Here is a 19,398-nt window from a genome sequence, read left to right on the forward strand (position 1 = left end):
AGCAAAGAATGTATGCCATACTTACAGAATGCGGGATTCTATCCTGGGAAGCAGCAACTGTCAAGATGTTTCGTAGGTTGTGGTGGACAGTGAGCCGAACAAGAGCTCCCAATGTGATACTGTAGTCAAAAGAGCTAATGCAATCCTGAGATGCATAAACCGGGAAATCTCAACTAGGAATAGAGAAATTATTTTACCTCTATATTTGGCATTGGTGCAGCTGCTCTGGCACCGCTGTGTCCTGTTCTGGTGCCCACAGTTCAAGAAGAATGTCGATAAATTGGAGAGGGCCCAGAGAAGAGCCACGAGAATGATTAAACATGAGAAAACATGCCTTGTAGTGGTAGACTCAGAGCTCAATCTGTTCTCCAACACTGACAATTTTTAAATCAAGATTGCATGTTTATCTAATTATTTTGGGGAAGTTCTATGGCCTGTGTCATACAAGAGGTCAGACTTAGATGATCTGACCTTGGAATCTATGAAACTATGAACTGCTGGAAGGTCTGTGTTACTAACGACACAGGCATCTATTGATAGGAGAATTCATTTCTCTCTTCTGTATTACTGGTGCTGTGGTAAAGTTTGAGTATTGAAGTTATTTAATATTGGTCCACATATTCTTTTTATACATAGGGCAACATTCACCTCTGAGGTACTCTCCAGAATAACTCTATTTCAGTCAATTTCAGCTTTACACTGATGTGACTGAGTTGCAATTGATTAACACTTGTAAATGCTGGTGTAAATAAATCTGTTTTATGTTTGATGATACCCAGAAGGTGTCGTTCTTGTAAATAGTATAAAAGTGATCGATATCCTAATTAGGTGCATCGTTGAGGCATGCTACGTTAAAGAAAAAAGCACGAGAGGAAATTTATGGAATCATATAGTGTGAGGCAATTCAAAGTGGTATAAAAATGATAAATTAATCATTCAACACTTGTTACAATTCCCATAATGGTGTCCCTTTAATAAAATCTCATGTTAAAATTTTTTAGTAAAGATGTTTGCTTCGGGCTTTTTAGGAAATGAAGTTGAGCAATAGAGGTAAAAGTTTAGCTATTACAATGAAATATCTGAAAAATTCAGTTCTCCTAAAATATGCTAGTATTTCCTGACGACAAAATGCCATCATCTACCACATAATATTTTAGCCAAGACTTCATTATTCTCAGTATTATTGGTATTTGAAATTCATATTAAAACATTGCAAAACCAAGGGCTTTTTGGCCTGATTCTCTCCTCAGACTAGTTTTATGTATAATTTAACTGACGTCAGTAGAGTTATTCCTGGATAAGTGGGAAGAAAAAACCTGGCCCTTGACTCAACCTTTCTCAGTAGTTCATACAATCACTGGATGTGAATTCATGTTTTAAATGTTGTTTGGAGCTGTCCTGATAAAATGTCTGTATAACACTGTAGAAATGCAAATACTAAATGTTGTTACTTGGCATCAGGTGCTCACTGTCTTTTGTGCCAAACACAAATAATTCCTAAATGACTTTATAACTTCATTAACAATTTTTGCTAACAGGTTTCCTTTCAGCTGAGAGCCTAGCAATCTCAGGGCATGATATCCATTGGCTCATGTTCTTTTTCATCTAGTAGCCCATTTCCATTGGACATGCATGCCTATCATTGTATATTAAGATGATTAATACTGCTGTATATTGTCAATCCTAACTTTGTTTTTCATACCATATCTGCATCAAATTGTTTTTTTCCTTTAACGTGCCTGTAGAAGTGGTTATGGCTTAAAATCAGTTACATTTTGTAACATTTTCTGTAGTCTAATGACATTTGAGAACATGCTGTTAAAAGATTTTTGATGCTGGACTGGGATATTTAAATAATAAGTATGAAGTTTTGAAACCTCTTATGGTTTCTCCTTCAGATATGTTTTTAATGACCTACTCTTTGTTTGATGTTGTTAAATGCAAAGACCATCTATTGTATATACTTTAACAAATACATAGAAAAGCTGCAGACCTAGAAACAGGACCTGAGGCATTAAGAGTAGCTGCCACAAGCTGAGTCTTTAAAACATGGGCCCAACACTAGCCCCTGTTATCTGTCTACTACTGATCTCACTTGGTGGCAACCTCCCCATTCATTACTAGGGTTTCCATTATTGTTCCTATAGTTTCCAGCAAAGGGACACCTTATAACTAAGAAACACTGTGGAGGAGCAATGTGCTCTTCCACCATCTCCATTATAGATTGGAAGAGAGGCAAGTGATCTGCTGGTCTACTTGGGATGCACTGTTATGGAGAAGACTGGAGTCCTGCATTGTCTTGTAGCCCAGTTCTGTGCTTATAACCTCATTATATAAAATTCTTCTGTCTTACACCAGTGTGAGAGAGCAGGATGTAGTCCATTGACTTCAGGGAAGGTTGCACAGGGTGTAAGTCACTGCAGAATTTGGCCATTGATCTTTCACTTCATAGCTTGGAATGGGCTGGAATGTTACAGAGGCGGTGTATTTAGCTCCTGGAGAAAGCACAAAAGTGACCTCCTGGGACAACTAAGGAATGGTGATGATGTGTTCTAAAGAGAATCTTGCAAGTCCTAGAAAAATAAATGGGAGCCATGTGTACTGTATACATCCAAGGGCTGACTTTGGCTTTAAACCTTTAAAAATATCTTTGCACTTGTTAGTTCTCATATGCAGAGTTGTGGTACATTTATTGCACAGTTCTGTAGTTTGTAGTAGTTTTATATCACAGTCTCTTTTCCCCAGAAACTGATTGCCCAATTAATAAAGGGACAGTTTTACAAATGGTCTAGTTAATAGGCAATCAACTCCAAGTCTTCTACACAGACATAAAGGATTATATTTATTTCAGGAAACTAATTAATTTGGACATTGCTGGGTTATAATCAACCTTGAAAGACTGAAAGTTGTTAATATTGCATAGAATTGGTTTAGTTTTAAAAATATAGCAGCAAAATGTAGCTGCTACTAGAGAATTCACTAAAGTAAACAGCTGTTCAACACTGTGTGTGACACATCTGTTTCAGACTAGATTTTAAAAATAACAGTTTGAAAATGCTCAGGTAAGCAAATATACTAATTGGATGGTATTGAAAATGGCAGATCTGTCTACCTTGAACTATTATTGGGATCTAAATAAGGACTTCATTTTATTACATAATATGTGTTTGTTGTAAGCTCTGAAGTGCTTATATTCATCAGTTTGCACATCCAGAGCAAAGGTATGCAGCCAATTTAGTCATTTTGCCTCATTTTCAAATTAATATGATTGGCATAATCCAAACACACTGCTTTTAAGCTAATTTACATCTGTCTTGATGTTCAGTCAATTATGTAAAAGATAACTGTCAATTTGTCAGTAATATATAAACACATATTTATTGTTTTAAATTGTATGCTGCTTTCTGTTAGATTAACAGGAGAATATTATTTTGGGCCTGATCCTGTGTGGTCCTTCCACAAACTTAAATAGGACTTGAGTCTTCACTTCATGGCAGCCCTTAATAGCTAATGAATTGATTGTATTAGCTGGTCTTACTGTACTGACTAGTTCTATCACATTTGACTGGGGAAGAAGGATGGTCTTGTATTTCAAGTAAAGGCCTGGAAGACAGGTGATCAGGGTAAACTTAGTGAAGTCAGTTAGTGGTATCTGAGGCCTAGTTCTTTGACAGTTGTAAAAGCATGTTGAGATTCTGAGATGGAAAGTGATATATAACTGCAAAATATTGTTTCACCAAAGAAAATTATAGATGTTCAGCTAATTCAACAAAAAAATGTCACAAATATGGTCTTTATTCTTTCAATAAATGTTTGATATATGAGGATGAAATAACTAATACTAATGACAACATTGTGAATCTAGCTAACTTTTGCTTTTAGTGACTGAAATGACACAACTGGCTTGACAACATGATACATCCACAAGCATCTTTATTTTTTACTTTAAGGTGAAGAATGTGAATTTGATATAAATGACTGTGACAGCAATCCGTGTCACCATGCTGGGACTTGCATAGACCAACCCAACGGTTATACGTGCCATTGTCCACACGGCTGGGTTGGAGCAAATTGTGAAATTCGTAAGTGTTACAAAGATTGTTTGTGTTGCTTTGTAATAGCCTTTTGATATATGTATAACTCATTGTCCTGGAAACGTCTAATAATGGACCAACATTATACTAAAAGAATCGTAGGCAGTTCTTAAACAATACCTCGATATGCACAGAATGAAGGAAAATGCACTCTAAAAAGAATTATAATGTAGCAAGGTTGCATAAAATCCTAAAATTAGTCTTTTAGACCAAATTTTCTAAAGTGTCCACTGATTTTTAGATGCTTCTGTTTCTGGGTGTTCAACTTTGAGACACCATATGCCTGATTTTCAGAAGTGCTGAGCACCCATAACTCCAGCAGAAGTCAGTGTGAGCTGTTGGTGCTCAGCACCTCTGTAAATTGAACCCAAAGTGTCTCAAGGCGGGCACCAAAATTGGTGGCCACTTCTGAAAATTTTGGCTGGTGCACCTAGTGATCGCAAAGTTTAATTTCACAATTGTGATTACACCTTAACTCGGTAAACGTAAAGCTTATGGGCCTGATCAGTGATGAGCTGCCAAAATCTTAACAGCTGGTTCCCTCCTCACCCCATGAGGGGCTTGTGGCCTGCCCTGGATCCCTGCCACATCCACCCCTCTCCCCGTCCCATGATTGCCCCCAGAACCGGGCAGGAGGGTCTCGTGGGCCACTGTAGTGGGTGCCCACCCCACCCCTAAGAGCCAGAGGGACCTGCCGGTGGGCGAGGTAGGCAGTCCCGACAATGCTTACCTGGGGCAGCTCCCGGGAAGCATCCGGCAGGTCCCTCTGGCTCCTAAGGGCTGGGTAGCATAGCTCGGGGGGAGCGGCCACTCCCCTCACTTATCACATCAAAAGTGGTGCCTTAGGCGCCGACTCAGTGGGTGCTCCGGGGCTGGAGCACCCACAGGGAAAATTTGGTGGGTGCAGAGCTCCCACCGGCAGCTCCCCGCCCCGCCCCATGCCCGGCCCCAGCTCACCTCTGCTCCGCCTCCACCTCCGCCCCTGAACGCACCGCCCTGCTCTGCTTTTCCGCCCGCCCCCCCGCTTCCCGCAAATCAGCTGTTGGCGCAGGAAGCCTGGGAGGGCTGAGAAGCAGGCTGTGGCTTCGTGCTCAGGCTCAGGGAGGCGGAGGTGAGCTGGGGCAGGGAGCAGTTCCCTCCCCCCCACCCCACCGGTTACCTGCTGCAGTGTGGGCAGCCCTCCTCGCGTGCCCCCCCCCCCGCCCCAGCTCTCCTCTGTTCCACCTCCTTGGGCCTGAGCACAAAGCCGCCACCTGCTTCTCAGCCCTCCCAGGCTTCCCATGCGAGCAGCTGATTCACAGGAAGCTGGGGGGGGGGAGGGGGAGGCGAGAAGCGCAGTGGAGGTGAGCTGGGGCAGGGCGGGGAGGGGAGCTGCACCCACCAAATTTTCCCCATGGGTGCTCCAGCCCTGGAGCACCCACGGAGTCAGTGCCTAAGGTGCCACTTTTGGCGGGCTGTTAAATTTAGAAGCCCTTTTAGAACCTGTTGTCCCTCATGGGACAACTCACCACTGGGCCTGATTTCAGAGACTCCTATTGACTTCAGCTGGAGCTGCAGAAGAACAGCACGTCTGAAAAGCAGGCCCTATGTTTATGCTTCACTGAGGCCTTGTGTTTGGTCGTTGACAGCACTTCTGTCTCCTTTACTGGGAAGTTTAATGGTATATTTGACCATTTCACTGTTCACATACTACAGTGAAGGATCCCTTCCAAATATCAGATAGTTACTCAGATTGATTTAAGGGCTTGAAGCTGCCCAGTGCAGTTGCAGACTATTGCATGAATAAGTGCAAGATAAAAAGTAATGAACTCAGAAGGTACTCAGGAGAATCCCATCCTGCATTAGTGAGAACCTGGCAGAATGTCACAAAGTTACTCCTACTGGAATAAAGCCAAAGAAGTATATGTGTAGTTAAGCTCCTCTATAATAGGGGGGATCATATTTTGGACCATGTCTCCTTAAATATGCCCACTTTCCACCCAAACCCTTTTCTTTTTAAATCCTGTGCTCTTGAGACTGATTTCTACGCAGGCAGTGCCTAAAGCTCAACCTTACTTCTACTCACATGTCACCTCTGCTCACCCTTCTGTTGGAGCGCAATCACTCCATACTTTTTATCATGTAAGCATTTGCTAGATTAAGGCCTAAATCTATGCATTTGTTGTTCATGAATTCAGTTTCATTGATTAATCATAGGACAGCACAAATACAAACCATTAAAGACACAGTGTTGATGATATCAACCACTTCAAGGGCCAAATTATGTTTGGTCTCTGTACAAAGTTTTCCTTGCCATCTTGGGTCCTTTTGCATGGTCTCTTGCAATCCTTTGATTTCTGCTTCTGGATAGCACTGCTAGCCACTCCCAAGATAGTAAATCCATTGTGTGTCTCACCTTTGATTTGCAGACAGTGCATGCTGCCTGTTTGAAGGCAGTGCATGCTGCAGTCCGGGGAGCTTTTAGGTGCAGTGCCTTCTACAGGTCCTCTTATAGAATTGCTTCTGCGAGGCAGAGATGAGCCTTCAATAGGTCTGTGAGGCCTGCTCAGGCATAGTGATACCTGAACCGGGCACATCTATGTAATCAGTAAGGCAATGCCATTCTGAGTGACTGCAGCTTCCTTATGTGGTAGGCAGTGGGCTGACAGAAAAATGATTTTAATTCCTTGAGACATGCAATAATCCTCTAGAAATGCATTCCCTGGAGTACCTTGATATAATAATTGCATTACTATTATGGAATGGAATGAAAATACATAAAAGGAAGACAGGCAGAGCTATGTACTTACTGGGCACTGCAAAGCTGAGCTATGAAATTAGCAGCATCTGTTCAGGGATCCTCCTTTTTATCCAGACTTCTAGATCCACTGAGGACTAGGTCCTCAGGTAGAGTCCTGCATGTATCAGCACAAGGGGAAAAGCGATGAGCAGGACTGAGAGCAAGGGAAGCCTCCTCTGCTGCACATCTGAAAAATTATTCCTGCCTGATCAGAGGAGAAAGCTTGTGAGGGGAATTTATTGCTAAGGGTACATCTACACAGCAAAAAAAAGTATATTCTTAACTCAGGGTACCTAACTCAGGTTCAAATAGCAATGAAGACAGCAACTCAGCTTTTAACTGCATTAGTAGCTTGAGTTCAACCCCAGGCTCTTCTATAGGCTTTACCTTAAGGTGCTAATCCAAGTTAAATGCACAGTTGGTGTGTCTTCACTGCTATCTTAACTAGATCTGAGTTAAGAACACACCTGTTTTTGCAGTGTAGAGATATATTATGTGCCTGATTAGCAAGATGAGATTCATGCCTAGGCCCATGATTCTAAGACATCCACTCTACTTATTTACCCATTTGTAAGTAAGGGGGCAGGTGCACACAGAGCTTAGACCTCATTCTGCTCAGTGGGGAGAACTGTCTCTCGGCTTAACCCTGCTTGCACTCAGACATGGAAATCAATGGGAGTCTTGTCATTGTCTTCAGTGGGTTGTGCATTTCACCCCAGTTGTGTCCTGGATGGTCGAGGACTGATCTTCACATTATATCCCTGGCTTCCTTAAGCATTGCCTTCACCAGCAGTAACCCCTTGTTGGATCTCTTCTATAGCAGCTACATGCACTGATGACGCTTACTACTGCTGTATAGTGAGACTTACTGTGTTAGTCTGTTTCATAGTTCCACTGACAGGGCCTAGGCCAATAGCCATGTCTGTCTTCCACCCCGTTCTCACCAGTGGTGGCCCTATGGACATCTGAATGTTAATGCCTTGGATAATATCACCTGCTGATGCTGCAATCAGGAGCCTATAGCAATTTACCTGCCATGTTAATGTTTAGAAAATAGATTTATACTATTAGGTACTGTAAATCATCTCTTCTGGTCTTTAAACAACCCCTCAAATCTTGCCAAGTCCATCATTGGAAGCAAGCTCCCCACTGACCAGGACCCACCAACACCAAGCCATAAGAACAGTCTGCAGGTTTTGCATCTTTCTCCACTGCTACCATGATAAATACCCCCCACAACACACCTTTTAAGATACCTGTGTACTACACAGGCCTATCACAAAATAAGGTGTACCTCATCCAGTGCACTAAATGCCTCTGTAACAACTACGTGGGTGAAACAAGACAATCACTATACTCTCTAATGAACTCACACAGAAAAATGATAAAAGACAAAAACACCCTATTGGCGGCAGGCGAACATTTTTCACAAAATGATCACTCCGTATATAACCTCTCAGTCCTTGTCCTCAAAGAAAACTTGCACACCATCTTCAAGAGATGAGCCTGGGAACTTAAATTTGTAACTTTGTTAGACACTAAACATCAATAAAGACACTGGATTTGTAGTTCATTGCAGCAATCTATACCATACTAACCGTCCTTGGTCCTATGACTGCAGAGGTATGGCCTCTTACAACATGTTAACGCCTCATGCTAAACAATCTGTTCCATCTTGCATTTAGCTGTGACACTCTGAGTACCTTTCCCAGACCTGAAGAAGAGCTCTGTGTAAGTTTGAAAGCTTATGTCTTTCACCAACAGCAGTTGGTCAAATAAAAGATATTACCTCACCCACCTTGCCTCTGCAAATAACATGTCATTTATAGGGCACCTGTCTAGAAAACCTACATGTGGCACTTTACAACAGTCAAACATAAATATAATACAACCAAAAAAGTTCAGCACTTGGTGTAAAGCTACAGAATTAAACTTATACCTTAAAAACACTTAAACTTAGAAAAGAAAAAAAGCCAGGATTTCAGCTTGTATATAAAGGATTACCAAAATAAATCTGGATGGATTTCTGAAGAAATCTTTTTTCAGAATAGCATTGAAAACACTTGATCTTCAATAGAGTTTTCAAAAGAGCCGTGTACCTCAGGGAACTCCTTTTCTCTATCTTTGAGTTGTCTAAGAAATGACTAAATGGTTAGAGGCCAAGTACAATTCGTAGTATGCCTACAAAAGAAAAGGGCCACATTCAAACTTGGTATAAACAGGCATGACTCAGGACTTGTGTACATTTAAAACATGACAGTGGCACAGCTGCAGTGCTTCAGGATAGACACTATTTACACTGGTGGAAGAAGTTGTCCTGTCAGCATAGATAATCCACCTCCCTAGCGGTAGCTAGGTTAATGGAAGAATGTTTCCATTGACCTAGTGCTGTCTACACAAGGACTTAGGTTGGCTTAATTATGCTGCTCAGGAGTGTGGATTTTTCATACCCCTGACCAGTGTAATTAAACCAACCTAATTTTCTAGTGCAGACCAGGCCTCAGTTGACTTGACTGGAGTTGATCCTATTGTTCATTGTCTCAATTTGGCCCATTGATTTTTATATGTCAACTAACCTGCCTCCATTTCAGCAGTGTATACCTCCTTGTCAGAGCCAAGAGGACCATCCATCAGACAGCCTCAGCCGTTTCCACATACTGACACACTGGAAATTAAATTCACCACCGAAGCACTAGCTTCATGTGATTGATCCACCCTCCTGACCTGATTGACTCAAAAATGCGATGAAGTCGAGTTCCAGACTTTCACAGGAGATGGAGTGTGGTGGTGTAACTCAGCCACATTCCTAAACTGATCCAGCCTTGCCTTTTATGATGAGCTGCTGTTAATCAGAAAGGAGGCTGGTGAGATTGTGCATTACTTCATCCTTTTGCAGAGAAACTGTCTAAAATTGGCAGTTCCACATCCAGTGCAGCTTTTTCACAACGGATCCAACTATCTGTTACACTGGGGTTATTGTTTTTACAGGTATTTCAGAGTTAAGGCTCTTCAACTACGTGTTAAACTGTATCCTTTAACTACCTTCCAAATATTCTCCAGTCAGTCAATTCAGCAAGAAATAATTTGCCTCCCAATGAAACCCCACATTTATATCATCATTTTGTGGTTTTTCCCAGTGACAGCAGTGTCTACTGAAAAACAATGGAATTAAAAATAAATCCTAGAGGGACACTGCAACCAACCTGAGTTACACAAGAGAAAAATTTTTCCACTAAAATTAAATACTCTTGGCCAATGAGGATAATGTAAGATTAAAGTTTGCAACTATGTGTAAAATTGTCCATTTATAAACCACTTATTGCCTGCACATTATCTTTCAGCACTAATATCTTTTCAGATTCTACGGATATGGATAATCAGCAAGGAAAGTTAAATGATAGTATTACTCAGAGAAAATCATTCACAGGGTAATCCTAGGAGTATATATGTATATGTCATAATCTACAATCTTACTGAATCTTATCATGGTTGCTGTGGCAACTGAGAAGATCATAAATTTGAGTCACAACCACTTTCTTCTTAACCTCTGGAATATGTGCCATGCATCTTTCAGATTCTATCTATGGAAAAAGAACAGAAGAAATTCCTCACATCCTTATCATCCAGAGATTGAAGACAGTAGGTCAGAATCAGGTTTTCCTTGCCTCCAGTGGAGATGTATCTGCTGACATTAGGTCTGAATTTGGCCGAGTATATTTTACAATCTGACAGAACAGTGTCTGATAGATGTGCTATGGAGCAAAAACAAAGGCTTTTCCAAAACTGAAATAAACTTCATACAGCTGGGCAATTTTATTCACTAGCCAGCAGAGAACATTACAATATTAAATCCTTAAAAACAGTACATAACTAAATGCTTTGTGGTCGGGATTAATCAGAATTTCAGGGTTCTGTGCAAAAGCAAATACAAACAAGCAGCCTTGAAAGCTTTCTCAGCTATACAAAGGGTACAAGATAATCTGAGCAAACACAAACTTGAGGAAATAGTGGCATCAATCTTTCATCATCTCCACAGAAACAAAGAACACTGCCCATTTACTTCCCTCTCAGCCTGTCACTGAGCTGTCCTACCCGATGTTATAACCTCACTATTTCCTTGCACCATTGTCCAAGTGATTTTTGTCTACCCTGTAGCCTCCTTTTGTACCACTGCTATACATAGTCAATCAGGACTCTGTCCCCAGATGCCACCCAGCAGATGAGCTCCTAAAATCAGTCATCTATTGGCAATAGCAACTCTTTGACATAATAAATAAGTCCACAATCCCACCAACCCCAGAGTATCTTATTAAGTGCTTTGTCCCAGTCTGGTTTTAAGTACTCAGTGGGCCATTTGAGGATGGTGGATGGAATGTGACATGGCAGGTTCAATCGTGAAGTGAAAATAAATTATAGACACAGTGTCAGACTTCTGCGTCCAAATGGATCTCCATTCATTGAGATTGAGCACTGGTGCCAAGCCGTTTACAATTCCTGCAGGAGCCATGAAGACATTCAGTACTATTGTAGAAATTGTGGGGGGGGAAAAACCCCAAAGCCCACCCTTAACATTTTAAAAGATTGCCAAGAGTTTACAACAGATGGGGTAGAGGTGATATTCAGTTGGAGGTAGTTTGACCAGTGATAGAAATCACCAGATTTGAGGACGACAAACAAGCAATGGAAGATTCAAATCTTCCAGTCAGTTTAGATATCAGCAGTAACTTGATGAATGGAGATGGAGCAGATAAGATACAAAAAGTCACCTGTAGACTAAGGGCTTAGTCCTTTATTTAAGGTACCATCCTGTAAGAAAACCACATGAGGCATTCAGCCTCAGAGAGGATGCAAAGGGCTTGCACAGCCTATGCCTGCTCGGTACTGTAATTCATTTATCAGGTCCAGGGTTCTCCCTGCAATGTGATCAGCTAGTTCTGTACGTGTAGGGGGCTAAAACCAGGATCTCACCTCCTTATCCCTTTGGGGCACCCCAGAGGAGTAAGGAAGGGAGCAGCTTTTCCCCTTGAGCACAGGGACTGCAATTGTGGTGGATCCTTCCACCTCCTCGCCCTCGTGTACCTTTGTAAGGCCTAGGAGCAGTCAGGCCCTAAATGAATCTTTGACTGTATTATAAAACAAAATCTATTTATTTAGAGTCTAATCACCCAACATAAAACATGCAGAGACTCAGTACTGTTTATGTGGTTTTTCTTGATGATTATATAGCTGAAATGAAGTGGAAATGTTTTGATGCAAAAATAATAGGCTTGTGTTCAAAGGCATCAGTCTAATGTGAGGATACACCAAGGCTACGCTATCTCCTGATCTGGATCTCACACACGGAATACTGAAATGCATTCTTTGCAAGTGAATCCTGCTTATTTTATCAAGGCAGACAACTGTAGTCTCCCAGAACGTGTAGCTGAGATTTAAGAACTGTTCTTTTTTGCTTCCTTGGGTAGAAAGTATGGGAAGCTCAGGACTTGGATTGCCTATAATCAAGTACAGTCTACTTGTTTATGGCTGTATATTGCACTGCTTGAAAGACTTAATAGTTTAATAGTTGGGTCTTTAATTTTTTGCAAACCCTTTGAGATATATGCTCGCAAATCAGTGAGAAACTTTCTCCACACAGGAACCTCTTTTACCAGTATTTCCAGCTGCTTTGCCCTGCAGGAGTCCTTTAAATTATTTAATTGTGTCCAAGAATGATGCTTTTTTTTTTCTTTTTTTTTTGCAAGTGAAGTAATAGTAGCAACTGTTGGTTTTAAAGTGCTACATAAAAGTGAGTGTCTCAAAGCTGTTGAGTGAGAATAATCTCCATCACTGGAGATTTTTGTGGGAACTCTGTCACTAGAGATTTTTTAGGGCAGGTTAGACAATCATCTGTCAGAGATGGTCTAGATAATACTTAGTCCTGCCTTGAGCACAGAGACTCTGAAGGTCCCTTCCAAGCCTACAATTCTCTAATTCCAAGAAGATCTGGAGGTCTGCTCTGGAAGTAAATATAAATCACTGCTGATAATACTGGCTGATGAGACAAATATTGGCAGAATGGTAAATAATGATGAGGACAGGGCAAGTCATATAGAGTGATCTGGTAAGCTGGACCCATTCAAACAAAATGTATTTTGATACAGTCACATGCAAGGTCATAAATCTAAGAGTGCAAGTCATACCTACAGAATGGGGAACTGTATCCTGGAAAACAGTGACTCTGAAAAGGATTTTAGGGGTCATAGTTGACAAGCAACTCAATATGAGTTGTCCCCCAACCTCCGCCATGAACTGATGTGGCAAAAAGGGCAAATGCAATCTTTGGATGTATAAACGAGGGGAATAGTGAATAGAAGTAGAGAGGTGATTTTACCTTTGTATATAGCATTGGTGACGCCAACACTGGATACAGTTCTGGTGTCCCCTTTTTTTTAAACAGCTGTTGAAAAATTTGTGAGGATGCAGAAAAGAGCCACAAAAATTATTCAAGAGCTAGAGAAAATGCCTTACAGCAAAAGACTTACAGAACTCAATCTGTTTGAGAGGTGATTTGTTTATAGTGTAGAAGTACATTCACAAGGAGAGAATATCAGGTACCAAAGGGCTTTAATTTGGCTGAGAAAGGCAGAAGAAGAAGCAATGACCAGAAGTTAAAGACAGACAAATTCAAATGAGAAGTCAGGCATCAATTTTTAACAGTGAGGGTGATAAACCATTGGACAAACTACCAAGGGAAGTGGTGGATTCTCTCTCTCTTGCAGTCTTCAGATCAAGACTGAATGCCTTTCTGGATTCAGTCAAACACAAGGCTCAATGCCAGGGTAGCTGTGTGGAATTCTGTGACCTTTGTTTTAAATAGAAGAGCAGACTAGGAAATGTAATTTCCTTCTGACTTTGAAAGCTATGAATAAACGATGAAAGTATAGATGGGAAAATGGAGGGCTCAAGGCTGTAGAGAAAATCAGTGGCAGAGCCAATAATGAGAACCCTGCATCAATCAGCAGTTACAGAGCCAACTAAAATCAAAATTATCTTTCAGATTTTGTGATATTGGTATTTACAGCATGTTAAATACAGCTATGTCCAAGGCAGAGCCTCAAATGTAAAATATAATTTTAAAGTAGAATATCATTAACAACAGAAGTCTGTACAGAAATGTTGGAAATTAATGCACCCAAAACTTCTATTCAACAGGAAGGAAATAAATAATAATTTCATTTTTGTATTTATTTATGTATTATTGCTAGATCTGCAGTGGAAGTCTGGGCACATGGCAGAGAGTCTAACGAACATGCCTCGTCATTCCCTCTACATCATAATTGGAGCCCTTTGTGTCGCATTTGTCCTAATGCTGATCATTCTGATTGTGGGGATATGTCGCATAAGCCGCATTGAATACCAAGGCTCTTCCAGGCCAGCCTATGAGGAGTTCTACAATTGTAGAAGCATTGACAGTGAATTTAGTAGTGCAATTGCTTCTATCCGACATGCCAGGTTTGTTGTGGGGAAAGGGAAAGTAAATGGAATCTCTTTGCTATATCTACTTCAAATTCTTGTGTAGTAGCACAGCATCAGCCAATTGCTATTGACAAATATGAAGGCTGTACTGCTTCCAAATTAGAAATATCGCATTGTTTTAATTGCTCGTCATTATATCTGGGCTGCAATCTGGTCTCAGTTAAACAGTGTGAATCAAGTGCCACTCCATTGAAGGCAGTAGAGTTCTGGATTTACACAGTGTAACTGAGAGCTGAATCTGTCCCTTTACATCAGTCTGTAAGGTGTTTCCGTTTGGGAAGTGTGCAAGTATTTTTTTTTATTTTGTAAGTTTTTATTCTTCTTGTTATATTTACACATTTCAAAATCTACATATCAAAATTCCATACTTTATCATCCATGTACTTTGGGTAATAATGAATAATGCATTTGGGAACGTTTTATTTGTTTTGTTGCATATATTTTTCAAAATTATTTTGACACCTAGCAAAACAAAACAAAATTCCTAAATAATCATCAAAATGCCAGGGGTTGATATCTTGTGTGTGATTAAATCATTGGACCAGGACTCAGGCAATCTGGGTTCAGTGCCCACCTCTGCCACAGATTCCTGGTGTGACCTTGTTCTGTGCCTCTGTTTTTCCATCCACTAAATGGGTATAAGTCTTATCTGCCTCGCAAGAATATTGTGAGGATAAATCCTTTAATAGTTGTGAGACAGTCAAATACCATTGCGCTAGATGCCCAAGAAGAAGATAGATTAATTTGAAAAGGTTTTTAAAAGAAAGTTGCATGCATTTTGTTCAGTGCAGCAGTCTAAATATAATTAAAACATTTCACACCAACTACAATGAGTAAATTGCATTTGAGATTAAAATGTGTAGTTTAGAACTGCTATTTGTGAGATAGTAATGGCAGGTATCTTGCTGATACTATCAGCATAGCAGACCATTGTATTAGTCTATAAATCAGTTTCCATCCTGCTCCTATGCCAGGAGTGGGCAAACTTTTTGACCCAAAGGCCACATCTGGATGGGGAAATTGTATGCAGGACCATGAATGTAGGGCTGGGACAGGGGGTTGGGGTGCAGGAGAGAGTGTGGGGTGTGGGAGGGGGTGTGGTGTGCAGGAAGGAGCTCAGGGCAAGGGGTTGGGGTACAGGGTGCAGGAGTGGGCTCAGCAGGGGGTTGGGGTGCAGGATGCGGCAGGGGGCTCAGGGCAGGGGGTTAGGGTCTCAGGGCAGGGGATTGGCGTGCAGAAGGGGTGCGGAGTTCAGGAGGGGGCTCAGGGCAGGGGGTTGGGGTGCAGGAGGGGTGTGGCAGGGGGCTCAGGGCAGGAGTTTAGGGGGCTCAGGGCAGGGGGTTGAAGTGTGAGGTGCAGGAGGGGTTCAGGGTACGGGCTCTGGCCCAGTGCACAGCGGGGCTAAGGCAGGATCCCTGCCTGCCCTGGCCCCGCGCCAATCCCAGAAGTGGCCAACGCGTCCAGCAGTGGCTCCTGGGAGTGGGGTGGAGCAGGCAGCTCCGCTGCACACTGCCTTTGCCTGCACGTACCACCCCCAAAGCTCCCATTGGTTGCAGTTCCCCATTCCTGGCCAATGGGAGCTGCAGGGGGCAGTCCCTGCAGGCAAGGGCAGCGCACTGAGCCCTCTGCCTCTCTCCCCCAGGGGCTGCAGGGACGTGGTGATGGCAGCTTCCGGGAGTGGTGCGGGGCCAGGGCAGGCAGGGAGCCTGCCTTAGTCCCGCTGCACCATGGGGCTGGCAATCCCATGGGCTGGATTGAAAGCCCTGATGAGCCAGATCCAGCCTGCGGGCCATAGTTTGCCCTCCCTTGTCCTATGCTGATGTAACAAACAGCTGTTTAAAGTAGGTGTGTATAAACTGAATATTTAATTTCAGTAGGCAGCCAAATAAGAACTGGAAATGGTGTATGCCTGCAGCTAAAATGGAAGCCAAATAATGGACAGAACAGTTAATGATACAGTCACATGTATCGGATGTGATCATTTACTGCAGCAGGGTGTTAGTGATAAAAGTCAGTGCTAGTAATCACAGATTAAAGTAGACAGGAACTCCTTATCTTGTTTGCTCACCATGGCTGTTTCTTGGCTCCTGACTTTCCAGAGTACCCCACCTTTCCTTTCACGGCTACTCCTCCTGCCTGGGGCCTGGGCTCCCCTCAGCGGTTTTCTAGTGCTCTGCCCTTCCTGTTGAAAATGCTCTAACTATGCCTGTCTACTACCTGCTAGGAGCCATACACTAGTCAAGGATTGCTGAAGTGAAGCCTTTGGTTTTGGAACAAATTGATAAATTAAACAGCAATAAGTCACCAGGACCAGACGGTATTCACCCAAGAGTTCTGAAGGAACTCAAATGTGAAATTGCAGAACTACTATCTGTAGTCTATCATTTAAATCAGCTTCTATACCAGATGACTGGAGGATAGCTAATGTGATGCCAATTTTAAAAAAAGGGCTCCAGAGGTGATCCCAGCAATTACAGGCCTGTAAGCCTGACTTCAGTACCAGGCAAACTAGCTGAAACTGTAATAAAGAAAAATATTGTCAGACATACAGATGAACATAATTTGTTGAGGAAGAGTCACCATGGTTTTAGTAAAGGGAAATCATGCCTCACCAATCTACTAGAATTCTCTGCGGGGGTCAACAAGCATGTGGACCAAGGGGACCCAGTGGATATAGTGTACTTGGATTCTCAGAAAGCCTTTGACAAGGTCCCTCACCAAAGGCTCTTATGCAAAGTAAGCTGCCACGGGATAAGAGAGAAGGTGCTCTCATGGACTGGTAACTGATTAAAAGATAGGAAACAAAGGTATAAATGGTCAGTTTTCAGAATGGAGAGAGAGGTAAATAGTGGTGTCCCCCAGGGGTCTGTTCTGGGTCCAGTCCTATTCAACATATTCATAAATGATCTGGAAAAGGGGTAAACAGTGAGGTGGTAAAATTTGCAGATAATACAAAATTACTAAAGATAGTTAAGACCCAGGTAGACTGAGCAAAGAGCTACAAACAGATCTCTCAAAATTGGGTGACTGGGCAACAAAATGGCAGATGAAATTTAATGTTGATAAATGCAAAGAAATTCACATTGGAAAGCATAATCCCAACTATATATATAAAATGATGGGGTCTAAATTAGTTGTTACCACTCAAAAAAGAGATCTTGGAGTCGTGGATAGTTCTCGGAAAATATCCACTCAATGTGCAGCGACAGTCAAAAAGCAAACAGAATGCTGGGAATAATCAAGAAAGGGATAGATAATAGGACAGAAAATATCATGTTGCCTCTCTATAAATCCATGGTATGCCCACATCTAGAATATTGTGTCCAGATGTGGTCACCACATCTCAAAAAAGATATATTGGAATTGGAAAAGGTTCAGAAAAGTGCAACAAAAATTATTAGGGGTATGAAACGGCTTCCGTATGAGGAGAGATTAATAAGACTGGGACTTTTCAGCTTGGAAAAGAGATGGTTAAGGGAGATATGATTGAGGTTTATAAAATCATGACTGGTGTAGAGAAAGTAGATAAGGAAGTGTCGTTTACTACTTCTCATCACACAGGGACTAGGGGTTACCAAATGAAATTAATAGGCAGCAGGTTTAAAACAAATAAAAGGAAGTATTTCTTCACACAACGCACAGTCAACCTGTGGAACTCCTTGCCAGAGGATGTTGTAAAGGCCAAGAGTATAACAGGGTTCAAAAAAGAACTAGATAAATTCATGGAGGATAGGTCCATCAGTGGCTATTAGCTAGGATGGGGAGGAATCGTGTCGCTAGCTTCTGTTTGTCAGAAGCTGGGAATGAGTGACAGGAGATGGATCATTCGATGATTACCTGTTCTGTTCATTCCCTCTGGGGCACCTGGCACTGGCCACTGTCAGAAGAGAGGATACTGGGTTAGATGGACCTTTGGTCTGACCCAGTAGGGCTCTTCTTATGTACTCTGGCTATGCCCCTTTCCTGTTCCTGGTTAGAGAACTGAAAGAGTATTTACTCTCATCCACATTCTTCTGATAACTGGAACCGTTAGTATGCCAGGCAAAAGGATGATTTAGCAATGGTGTGGTTGGTGGCCATATTTTCCCAATTTTTTATATTGTTCATTCTCTGTGCAACAGTATTTTCCCAGATGTAAGGAGAAGTGGACATTGGTGACATTTAAAGAGAATCCTGAGGCCTTGTACACAACAGGGATATGCGACCCAAATAAAAATTGTCCCAGCTGTTGGTGCTGTTCTTAGCAGCTGAATGTTTCAGCGCAGTGTTTGGAGTGTCCCAAGTATTGCTCATCCCCTTTCTTGGGACTTTCTTCCCTACCCTAACTAGCGTCTCCTGCACTGGAAGCTTAGGGACCCCTAACCCTATGGGTTGTAGGGCCTCCTCTTCCTTTGATGTTATCTTGGGTGGGGAGGGGGTTGCCTGATGGCTGGAATCTTTCTTCTGCTCCTTAATCTTCAAGGGGTACTAGATGTTCACTCCCCCACCACCCTCTTTGGGTATAGAGAGGAAGGTGTATGGTGAGGTAACTGCTTCTCCTGCTCCAGGAGTGGGCAGAGGGCACTTAGTGGTTCAATGCCCCAATCTAAAGGCTTTTTTATAAGCTCATTCACCTTGACTCAAACTATTTTCACTGCAAGTTGTTGATGGATGTGATTGAAAAGGTGAAACAGTGCTGCTGTCAGACTTTTCAAATCTTGGGACCTGAACTGTTTGTTGGAGGTCTTTCCTTTAGCTATGTGACCTGCTCTGAATTAATCTCTGCATAGTGCCAAGGAACACCTTTTAGTAAAACCAGTGAGAGTCAAGGTGAATGAGCTCATAAAAAAGCTTTTAGATTGGGGCTGCATTCATACTGGTTTTTGGAGCCCGCATTCAGTAGTTAAGAAAAAGAGAGAATGCCAGAACCTGTAAATAAAAAGGATTTTTATTTGCACCTTTGTGAAATATATTCTAGTTAATGTCAATGAAAAGGAATGTTTGAATTGCAAATAATATTTGTGTGCTGCC

General features: G+C 42.0%; 1 protein-coding gene and 1 long non-coding RNA gene across 3 annotated transcripts in view; one reads left to right on the forward strand and one right to left on the reverse strand.

Annotated features, from left to right (window-relative positions):
* DNER (delta/notch like EGF repeat containing) overlaps nt 1-19,398 on the forward strand; it is a 276,274-nt gene that overhangs the window by 253,277 nt on the left and 3,599 nt on the right. For both annotated transcript variants that reach the window (XM_073359834.2, XM_073359835.2), the window contains exons 11-12: nt 3,951-4,082; nt 14,118-14,364. In XM_073359834.2, the coding sequence (XP_073215935.1) occupies nt 3,951-4,082; nt 14,118-14,364 (379 nt within the window). The remainder of the gene's footprint in view (nt 1-3,950; nt 4,083-14,117; nt 14,365-19,398) is intronic.
* LOC140917316 (uncharacterized) overlaps nt 1-19,398 on the reverse strand; it is a 75,594-nt gene that overhangs the window by 18,785 nt on the left and 37,411 nt on the right. The window lies entirely within an intron of this gene.

The sequence above is a fragment of the Lepidochelys kempii genome, chromosome 9 (assembly GCF_965140285.1).
Source record: "Lepidochelys kempii isolate rLepKem1 chromosome 9, rLepKem1.hap1, whole genome shotgun sequence".
In the NCBI taxonomy this organism is placed as follows: domain Eukaryota; kingdom Metazoa; phylum Chordata; order Testudines; family Cheloniidae; genus Lepidochelys; species Lepidochelys kempii.